General features: G+C 43.7%; 1 protein-coding gene across 1 annotated transcript; it reads right to left on the reverse strand.

The window, feature by feature from the left end:
• Window positions 1–1,261: 1,261 nt before the first annotated feature.
• Window positions 1,262–10,159, reverse strand: CRHBP (corticotropin releasing hormone binding protein). Its single transcript, XM_032097374.1, has 7 exons — window positions 9,974–10,159; window positions 9,444–9,537; window positions 8,673–8,830; window positions 6,494–6,704; window positions 4,845–4,993; window positions 3,409–3,526; window positions 1,262–1,984 (listed from the first exon to the last, which is right to left on the reverse strand). The coding sequence occupies exons 1-7, from the start codon at window positions 10,052–10,054 to the stop codon at window positions 1,827–1,829; spliced, it is 969 nt and encodes a 322-aa protein (XP_031953265.1). The 5' UTR covers window positions 10,055–10,159; the 3' UTR covers window positions 1,262–1,826.
• Window positions 10,160–11,231: the final 1,072 nt, after the last annotated feature.

The raw sequence follows: 11,231 nt of genomic DNA on the forward strand, positions 1-11,231 counted from the left end.
AGAGACTTTTTACAAGAGCATGCAATGACAGGACAAGGGGCATGGATTCAAACTGAAAGAGGGTAGGTTTAGGTTAGATATTAGGAAGGAATTCCTTACTGTGAGGAACACTGGAACAGGTTGCCCAAGGAAGTTGTGGATATCCAATCCCTGGAAGTATTCAAGGCCAGGCTGGACAGAGCTCTGGGCAACCTGGTCCAGTGAAATGTGTTCCTGCCCACAGCAGGGGGGCTGGAACTAGATGAGGTTTAAGGTCCCTTCCAACTCAGGCCATTCTATGATTTTCAGATTCTAGGACTTGATGTTTCTGATACTGGGTGGTGACACCAACACTGCTAGCACTTCAGCAGGGCTCAGAAAGCCCACAGTGGTTTGCATAAGGCTGGAGCAGGGATGTAGTGGCCAAGGACCCCCCACTCAGAGACCTGAGTCAGGGCTGCTTCATGTTGTGGAGTAGCCAGCAGCACTTTTGTCTGTTTTCTTTGGAACAAAGTGAAACATTCCCACAATCCCCACTTTTTCCATAAACACAGCCCTACAGGATGGATACGCTCACCTGGGTCTGACCAGTCTGCTAAACACATCCATCTGTTCATGAGTCAGTTACAAAATCAGGGCTTCCAAAACGAAAAACGGGGAGAGTCTGAGGCACCCTGTGGTTTTCACCCACTTCAGTCAGGGAGATTAACTGCAGAGCTGCTGAATAATCAAGACACTTGATTTTGTGTGAATGACTGTGAGATTAAGAGCCATAATTTAGAGTGAAAGATTTCAGGAATGCAGCTGGATTAATTAGGTTTCACCATTAATTGAGCCCTGGAGGAAGAACAGTTTGCTCTTGTTACTGCCAGGTATCACTCCCAGAAAACATACCAATCAGCTCTTGCTCTCAGAGCTAAAACACAGCTCTGGTCCTCTGCTGAGCTTGTGCTTCCCAGAGCTCTTCAAGGCTGACACTCCTTTTCTGGGATAGCAAAGGCCTGGAAAAAATGAATCTATATTTTTGTATCTTGGCCTTCACGGGTCAGCAGGACACCTGACCAAAAAATCTGAAGGAGGGAAGGTACCAGTAAGTGTACTGCTGAAACTTATTCTGTGTGCAGGTATAAGCAACCTAGATAAGCCAAATTTTTGTTCATAATAGTTCATGGTTTTTCAGCAACATGTATTCAGAATTTTAATTTCCAGAGAACTGAACAAGACTCAGGAATTTTAATCAGTATGTTAAAAGATTTCTTCAGAAAAAATACAACATAAGAACTGTTTGCCAACTGTTTGAATGTGTTTATTTATGTTTGGATTTGTGTAAGGAAGTCTCATGCTATAAATTTTTATTAAAAACATGTCATTAGAAATAAATAGTACATTTATAGTCATAAATAAACCAGTAGTTTTTACGCACACTAATGTTGCTTCCTCTTACAAAACTGGAAGCGTATTTCACCATCTTTTTTTGTTTGTTTGTTTATACTTGATATAAAAGGATAAAGCTGCTGCATGAAGTTTATATTTATTGTGGGTTTCATATATCCCCAGACTAGTGTTTTTGTCTATTTTCCTAATAATATTTATACAGGAAACATACCCTTCTATTCTTGCTACTGATTTTGGATATGATAAATGAACTAAAACATTGCAGAAAGAATGTAATGATAATAACAAAGATGAATACATTTGTTGCTTTTTCCTGCTTGCTCATGGGAATGACTGATTTATATGAAAAAAAAATATGCTTATAGAAAGGCTCAACACCACCAGCTAGTTAAAGGAAAAAATATGTTATTATAGAACCTTACTAGCTATGTGAAGATGTGTGTCCTGGTTTCTCAGATGCTAGGAAAGCAGAATTCCTCAATGCTGTTCTCCTTTCTTGTTTCTGTTTCCTGCAGATCAAGTTGGTGATACTCAATTGTCACACGGTTGATATGTTTGCCGCTGGAGACCATTCGCAGCACTGTGTTGTCACAGCCAATCTTCATTTGGGCTAATTAGGGAAAAGAGATATAAAGGAGATATAAAGATACATTTATATGAAGGAGAGTAAGGGAAAAGAGATATATAATGATGGGAATTATAAAGCACCGATACATGCAATTTTGGAAATAAAGCAAATTTGCATGTAGTAATGACCTGCTGGTGGTGATAATGCTGATCAACCTCTGTGTTTGTTACTTTTGCTTTATAACGCTTGAGTATTTAATCAAGTGTCCTTCCCTCATGCAAATGCCACTCCACATCTATGTGCTACTGTTAGATACCATGAGTGATGGGTAAGGGCAACGGCACTCTTTCCTGGAGATAGTCAAAACTAACAACATTGAAATGTTTCCTTTTAGAGGGGTGAGTGGGTTTGTGTGTAAGGACATTCTTCACAGGAACAAAGGCATGTGAGAGCCCCATCAAGACAAACTCAAATGGAAGTGCCCAGCACATGGACTCACTCTGAGGGAAATCAAGTGTACCACTAACTGCTGCTTTAGATAAGCCATTTGAGTGGAGGCTTGGCAAAGCCTTTTTGTTTGGGGAATTTGGAGCACCTTCCTCACTTGGGAAGAAAATGGTAAGTCACTGGGAGAGCAGGAGCTGCTGAGATGGATTTTCATTTCCTTCACACCACCAGGAAAACACATTTTAATCTCATTCCACTGCTCAGCATTCTTATTCAACAGTAGCACTTGCCAGTTAAATCTTCGAACAGTGCCTGGACTGCTAAGGTATGGTGTGATGAAAGGCAAGGGAGACCACAAGGGCCTGGAACGTTCCCGCTCTCCAACTCTGTGGAAATCTCCAGTGCCCTGTTGATACTCCTGAGATATGACAGGTGTGCCACAGGAGTTAGTTTGTCATATCACTGCCACACTTTGCAGTCTGCTGTTGAATATTAGGGAAACTGGAAATTCTTATTTTCATGGGGAAGAAAGTCACTGCACCAGCATGATAGTGAAACAATTTCAGAGCCCCAGCAGGGTTCAAAGTAGAGAATGGGAGCTCTGAGGCTTTTGGGGTATGTATTACAGCTGCAGCAGAAAAGGCCTTGGAAACACTGAGTAAATGAGACAAAAGCTCCTTAACCGAAAATGTAACAATCTGCCTTTGTTTGTTGTGAATTTCCAGACTTTTTAATGTGCTGACATTCTAATACTTATTTTTGTCATAGGACAAGAATTTTTAAAATATGTATAATTTAGGCTTGTCATAATGATTGCTGAACGGGCAAATGAAGGTAGTCATGGCTGTGCTGTAACACACAGCCAAACCACAGGCTTGAATAGCTTTAGCTCTCATTTTCTGCCAGATGTGAAGTTCACCGGTCTAGCAGGAAGTCCAGGTGTGTGTGAGGGTCTCTGCATGTCTTATTATGGTTAATTATTTTATTATGTGGAGGTAATTGGAAGAAGGAGTTCTTACCAGACCCATGAAAGGAGTGGCAGAGGTCAGCTAGAGGAAACATCTTGGATGGGTCTAAGCCAGCTCCTCCAAGAAGCTCTACAAAATCTCCCACTCCAGCACAGCCTGCAGACGGTTTCTTAAAAAGGCAGAGGCTAAAAGTTATTTACCATTTACCTACAAAATGTAGCAGTTCTCCATACATGATTGCAGCCAACAATAGGGGTTTTAGAAATCCCCTGTGCTCAAAGCTGTGTGAAAACAGTTTCTCATCCTCAGCAGTACTACCTTGATGTGGCATTAGTAAGTTAATTTTCTTAAGGGATTCCAAATAAAGACCTAAGTAGACTCTGAAAATTACTGACATGTAGATAAGGTGTTGATTCAACTGCTTTTATTGCATATAAGCAATCTGGTTCTGGATGCTTAGACTTTATATCAAATTAATGCAGGCATGGGCTTCATGTATGCCTACATTCAGCTGGCAGGCAGGAACTTCAGTTCCACTATACCATACTTATTCCTAATAAAAATACTAAAATGCACCATTGTGGGAAAGTTCATTTAAAGTAGAAAGTAACAAAAAGAATAGTTTTGTCTGAAAACAATGGCTTACTATATATTAGACCCACAATTTTCCTGAAATTAATGCTATTTGCCAAAGTTATCTTGCATGGACACCTTGAGCACCTTTGGGCTGTCACCCCTATGCTGTTATTTAAGTGCCTGGTTTCTTTATCTTCCTTTGCTGTTGTCCCTTTTCTGCCCACCATTGAATAAGTCAACTAATTCACTTGCCCATCTCTCAAAGCCTGGCTTGCTCAGACACTGGCAATCTCCTTGAAGAACTCAGACTGTGAGACTCACTGGCAGGAGAAAACAAATTTCCTTGCTCTATTCTTCTGGATATTTTGGCATTGACACCTTCTTAGACCTGCCAGGCACAGGTATCGCCAACAGCTCCTGTCATCTTCTGTCTGTTTGTCACCAAGCACCAAACACCCCAGATCAGAGCAGATGGAGCAGACGATGCTCAGCATGTGGAGCAGGCAATCAATTGTGAGCACGTTTGTATTTTCTCCGTGATAATACCTTGCTATCTAATGTCTCCTTTCTCTCTTCAGAGCATTTGCTGCTTTCATTAATTTAAATAGAGACAGACAGCTTTCAGGGAAAATGCTCCTTTCTTTATAATGAAATCCTTATCCTTTGTTATGGCAAGCAATCATTACACGCATTAATGGTACTTTGCATAATTTGATTGCCATTGCAACATTACAGAGACAACGGCTCTCCTCTCTGAGGAAAAACAAGAGGCCTCAGCATGCATACAAGTGGTCTGGAGCACACGTGCCTTAGCACCTAGTGTCACAGGCTGTCCCTGCTTCACCCCTTCTCTCTTCCATGCCCACGAAAATTGCACAGGCTAATATTTTCTTAGCAAATAAAGAACTCACCTTTAAAAAGAGGCCATTTAATTGTCCCAGGATAAGATCAGATATTTTTATCACCACTGGGTAGATTATGGAGAAGCTGCAGTTTCTGTGCTGGTGAGGAATGACCATGGTAAACCTTCCTGAGGGAGTCTGAGAGATGACATTGCAAGCTGGGACACAGGAAAAGGTACTAGAGTTACTTGTCCAGTCATCACTGCACGTAGCAAAACTACGTAAGTACGGTACCAAAAAAGCAGAGATAATTTAATTACTGTGACTTACAACCAAATGTCAAAAAATATGTGTGTGGCATTTTCTGAAGTTCTTGCATAGCATTTGTTCCTTAAAAATTCCCTCCCCATTGTTTACTACATAGCATGAGGTCTGGCAGAACTTGAGGGTGAAGCAGTCAATAGGAGAGCTCACACCCCAAATCTATATGTCAGGGACTCGTGCTGTCAAGGGCTCATAGAGTTGTCAGTTTGAAGGACACTCAACACAGGTGGAGGGAGGGATTTTGTTTAGTTTTGACAGTTTCTTGCCTTATACTGCCAGCAACCTCCTAAATCCTATTCTGCTCCTCTTAACTGGAGTTCCTTATCCTACAAAAGATCTCATTGAAATGAGAGCATGATTTTAAGTTCAAACTTAGGAGTTCAGGTAAAGGACTAACTTACCATCTATGTGAGCAGCCCGAGGGATCATTGACACAGACCTGGGGTCCTGCAGCTGCTTCAGCAGGACGGTGAAAGACACCAGCCACCTCCAGCAGTTGAATACAATAATCACATCCATGAGCATGAAGCCACACCAGAGTGGGGACCCGACTTGCAGGCTCAAGTCTGAATAACTTGGAGTAAGGATGGGGCAGGCATGCTGCCACCTTTCTTTTTTTTTTATTACTTTGCATGGTTAGGCAGATAAATCAGACTGGCCCGAACAACAATTGTTAAATGTCCTGTCCTCTCTGGATAAAACAATTCAAGTGAGGTGCTGGAACAGGTTGTACAGTCAAGTTGGGAGCCCCACTGCTGGAAGAGTTCAACACTAGGCTGCATGGGGCCATGCACAACCTGGTCTAGAGTGTGGCATTCCTGGCCATGGTGGAGGGGTCGAAACAAGATGATATTTATGATCTCTTTCAACCCAAGCCGTTCTATGATTCTGTGGTAATTTGTGCCTTGCCAGCTCAGAGGCTTAGGGAAAGAACTTGCAAATATATTCTTGTGATCATATATCTCTCATAACTGCCACATAACTATTCAATACGCTGATTTTACTGTTGAATTATTTCAAATATTTTTTCCTCGTTGTTCACCCAGATCTAGAAAATGCTGAGATTGAAGCTGCTAAATTAATACTGTTTGTTCTAGCTAAATGTGTTGGAACATGACAATATTGGATTGGGAGGGATCTTATTTGAAAGAAGGAGCCATATGGTCTTGTGTATTGAAGCCTGTGTGATCTCTTAAGCTCCTTTTTTTTCCTTTGGACAGACAGCAAGTCTGAGTCAAGCCTGCAGGTATGCAGGTGTGCATGGCTCTGCTGGCCTTACTGCAGCCATGTCAGTGCAGATAACCACAGTGAGAGAATCCAGTGAAAAGCAACACATTCTTTTTGCTTCCTACCCCAAATTCAAGTCCCTTTGGTGGTATGAAATGCAGACTTACGGAAGAGATTGCTGTTTTTCTTGACTGTGACAGTAAATCCGTTGCCCGGTTGCTGAATCCTGAAGAAGATCATTGCCACGTTCTGTGATGATCTGATGCTCCTCTGAATATTCCCACTTTCACAGAAGTCTACATATCTTTGAGACGTGGTGAGGGGATGGTCCAAGGAACTGGGAAATTTCTCCCCCTTGAGTATCCATCCATCAAACACCTACAGAGGTTCAATAATTTAAAACAAGGGTTTTGCTTATTGCTCTATTAGCAGAGAACAGAAACATGAAGTATAACAGACACTCTTTTATTTTGACATCATATAACCTCTTCAAAGAGACAAACTGAAAACAAAAATTCTTTGTATTTATTGATTTCCTAACATTTAACTAATTATTCATGCTTCAACTGATGTTTAGGAAAGGGATACATATAACTTTTAATGTTTTTACCTCCTTCAAGTGACAATTTTGGTTATCTTTTTTTTGAGTGAAGTATCTCTTTTTGCTTCAGCACCATTGTATTATTTTTTTTTCGCAATTTCATTGTTACTATGAGAAGTTTTTGACCAATTTAATTTGGGAGCCACAAGAAATATAAGTAACCTTTTCAAACTCTGGGCATTATGACAATTGATCTGGCCTGTAATTTTCCACCATCCATGTTTTACAGCTTGTCATTGAAATTGTCCTGGTGGCCTTCCAGAGATATTGGAATACAAAAAACTTTGGGGAGGAACTATTGGCAGAGGTATTGCTCTCATTTGTGCTGGCTCTTCCACCTCATCCTAACCACTAGAAAGCAAAACAAATTCTGCACCTTAAGCATCAAATCTTTCCTTCATAACAAAAAAGTAACAATTTTCCCTCACCATCTTCAGAGAAATGTATCAGAAGTAGAAATACCTATTAATTCTAGCATAGATATGCAGTTGCCTGCCTTGCTGTTTCAATTCCCTCCTAGCTGCTCTCACATGGTAATTCCTTAAACACTTCAGTCAATACTCCCAAAATTCAAGGACCAGATTCAGCCATCGCTTCAGCCCATAATTCTGATGTGAGTATGTGGGACTTCCTGATGCAAAAAACCATTAGGATCAGTCTCTGGATTTGCCAGAACTGTAAATTCCTGAAGTAATGAGATGCAGGTGCTCAAATTACGGGAGGGGAAAGCTGCCTGTATATATACAGCAATATAACACAGAAGTTTGGGACACCGCTACCAAAGAAAGGAAAGCTCAATAAAACAAAAAGATCTCTTGGCATTTTTCTAGCCTCTACGAGTGACCGTAAGTCCAGGTACAAAAGCCTTGGACCCACAAGAGACTGAAATCAGCCTCCCTGTAGCTACATGGGGAGAGGTCTCAGCCAAGGTATGGAATGGAAGGACAGAATTCTCCAGGGTAAAGGGAGCAGGAGACAAGGAAAGGCCTAAAAGTCAGATTTCCTCATTCTCCCCGTTCCTGGACCTCAGCTGGCCACTAGGTGGGATGTGGTCTGTGCTGTGCCTGGCCAGGGCAGCCCAAAGGGCAAGATGCAGGGAAAGGAGAGCCAGGGACCACCGAGCCTCCCCTTCTCTCCTTGACCCAGTTCAGATCTTGGTGAATGTTCCTGCCTGCGAGAGAAACATGCTGGTAAAGTTTTTTAACACTGGGATATCAATGGCTCTGAGTCATGAGCCTCTCTCTGTTCAGAGCCAGTGTCGTGAAAAGTTCTAGCAGGGAAATTTTAAAGAAAGCCTGCAATGATCCATTCACTATTAATCTGATGCTGAGTGACCTGTGAGCAGAGGTCCCAGAGCAGTAACAACCACCCAGAGAGCTGTATCATTATCTGCAGGGCTCACAGTGCAATGATTCACAGTGCAATGAGAAAATCCTACTAACCAAATTTTCAGCCATTCCTAAAAGTATGGACACTCCATAGAGGCGCTTCCAGTGCTGTAGTTTGGAGAGGGATCCTCATCCTGCATCTGACTTTGCTTTAGAGGAGTTGTGATGGGGGGGGACACACACTCAGAGTGCCTCAGGGAGGAAAAAGAGCCATCCCAGAGATGGTTGCTCTGTGAAAGCCTGTTTTGCACACACAAACACACCCATACAGACATGTCCACGTGCACTCGCCTGCTCCTTGCAAGCACAGCAAACACCTCACAAGTCAGAGGAGAGCAGAGACGTGCAGCTTCTTACCTTCAGGAAGTCACCCCCTCGGCAGTCGATGTTCACAAAGTCGTAGTCTATTGTGATCAGCTCCTCAGGCTCCCCGATGAAGAAGGTTGCGCAGTGCAGCTGTGGTTGGTCTGCGGTGAAGGTGAACTGCCCCTCTATACTCAGCATGTCAATGCACCCTGGAGAAGCAGGGACAAAGGGCTGCTGCCTCTGCCTTCTCTGGAGGGAGACTCAGTGACAGCTCCCACTGCGCAGGGAAAGGGGGGGGATAGGAGAGACCCCCCCAGCACCGGGATCCGGCTGGCTGTGAGGACAGGGAGAACCAGCTGAAGCAATTAGGAGCCTGCTGAGCATCAGAGGATAAACAGTAACTTGCAGGTGTGAGCACAAGCATGTTACGGGGGGATGAGGGGGGTGGTGTGTCAAAGCATCTCTGAGCAGAAAACTCTGTGTGTGTATGTGCACAAGTGCACAAACACTCTATTCTTTCAGATTTCTCTCTAATCACAGCTGCTACACCTGCCCCACCCCTTGGCAATGTGACTCTGCCCAGGTACATAGGTGTAGAATCCCCATCCTGCTCCAGTTATTTGGACCATCAGCTATGAACCCTAACCCTCTGCCTCAAACCACAGGTTTCTGTGGTTGTAATGTTTTGTCCTTCTTCTCCCTAGTCTTGCAAAAAGCTCCTGCAGCTCTGTCATTCCCAATTAGCCCCTTTTCCCCCCCTGAGGTACTCCCAGGATTCTCCCACCAGCCAGTAGTCCCTACCAGAGCACCAAAGAAACTCACGGAGTGACCGCCGGTAGATCTGTCCTGCAGACAGCTCTCGTTTCAGATCTTCACTGAGTAGTAGGAAGGGGTCATCTTCACCAGCATCTCTCACCTGGTGAAAGACGGAGGGCAAAAAGAGTCTGGGGCAAAGTGAAATGCAGCCCTCTCCCTGTATGTCTCAAGAACAGGCACAGCACATTACATCCCTTCTCCAGAAACAGTGCAGCTGTGGAAGAGCTCAGGCAGAAAGATGCCAACCTGCAGTAGAGGGGAAATAAACCTGGTACATAAGAGGTGATCCCAGCAGCTAAGCGCACTGAGAGTCTCTTAAATCCTCAGTAAAATTGCTGAGGATAAATAAATGGAGGGGTAGTACAGAATACATGGGACTGTTGCATTAATATCACCCAGGTGTAGGTTCAATGCAGGAAAAGTGGCAATAGGAAAGGGAGAGAGAATAAGGCACAATGCTTGAAAGCTGAGAGACAAGTTAGAAGATAGCAGCTAAAAGCACAGCGAGGTGTTTAATCATCAGCCCTATTGCTCACCTCTAGGTATCTGGTTTCTCCCTTGGAGGCAGCCAGGAAGATGAGAACGAGGTGGCATTGAAACTGGAAAGCAGACGGCATGCTGACACCTCCGCTGGCGGCCGTCCCTCTCTTTGTGGCGAAGTTTCTCCGGGTCTGTGCCGGTATGCAGGAGCCGCTGGGGTGTCTTGGAGCGACTCTTTTTATAGAGCTGTTGGGAGGGGAGGCACTTGGTCCCCGTACTGATAGGGTAACCCATGGTAACTGAATTCCTCTCGCAGTGACACAGTACGTGGGCATGACGAGGGTCCAAATTGCAGCCACGAATTTTCAAGACGGTTGAATTCCCCTCTCTGGCAGATGTCTTTTCTACTTATCTGTCTGGTTGAAAAGCTGACAACCTCGGGGAAGAGAGCCCATCCCCGTGCAGATGGGGCACTCATGCAGTTTTCATTTCTAGTTACCTCGAAGTGAGCAACGAGGAGCATCCCTCCCTCCTCCCGGGGCAGTCCCGGGGTATTTCGGACCTGCAGGGCTTCCTGCCTCCCTTCTGCTGCTCTGTGACACGCAGCTCTCTGCAGTGCCTACGCCAGGTGCTTCCTGCTGGCCGGGCCTGGGTGGGCACCCCTGCATCCCAGGTAGGCTTGCAGCCTGTGCCAGCATCCCTCCAGGGCTCTGCAGCAAGTATACAAGAAAAACCAGACAGTTTTCCCCACCAGAAACAGCTATCATACAGAAGTTATGAAAACTCGGGGTTCCAGGGGCATATTCATCACAGAACTCCTGATACAGCTTCAGCCTTGATCCTCAAGGGAAATCTGAGAAGATCTTTAAAAGTTGAACCTGTGAGTGAAAATTTATAACTCTGCAGAGTACTAAAAATCAGGAACTCAGCAGAGGTATTAGATGTGGGTATAGTCTTGTTTTCCCCTGACCAGGATGAACCGTCAATATGCTACAGAGGGTGACTACCCTTTCCCCACCTGAGGCTTCTTGCTAATGTATCCTTTTGCTCTATGTTTTCATGTCAAAGGTCATTTTGGTTCAACAAAACCTAGAAATAATATGAGCAAGACTTACAAAATTTAAAGTTTGTTGCTCCTGATTTCATTGCAAGGATTTATAAACATCAGAAACATTTGCTTGCTGTTTTGCACAATTTGTTGGTTGAAAAATAAACAAATAAATATTATTCTGTCTACACACCTGTGGCTCTGACCTTATTACGATGCAATTCTTATCTTACGGTTTGCTTTATTGTAAACTATAATACTGTTCC

The sequence above is a fragment of the Corvus moneduloides genome, chromosome Z, assembly GCF_009650955.1.
Source record: "Corvus moneduloides isolate bCorMon1 chromosome Z, bCorMon1.pri, whole genome shotgun sequence".
NCBI classification, from domain to species: domain Eukaryota; kingdom Metazoa; phylum Chordata; class Aves; order Passeriformes; family Corvidae; genus Corvus; species Corvus moneduloides.

Excerpts from the sequence above, each read along its gene's own strand:
- CRHBP (XM_032097374.1), bottom strand. The coding sequence starts at position 10,054 with ATGCCGTCTGCTTTCCAGTTTCAATGCCACCTCGTTCTCATCTTCCTG. Across the intron at positions 6,705-8,672 it reads GAGGGGGTGACTTCCTGAAG|GTGTTTGATGGATGGATACT; the intron begins GTAAGAAGCTGC and ends GAACCTCTGTAG. Across the intron at positions 4,994-6,493 it reads GAAAAACAGCAATCTCTTCC|CTTGCAATGTCATCTCTCAG; the intron begins GTAAGTCTGCAT and ends CCTGTGTCCCAG.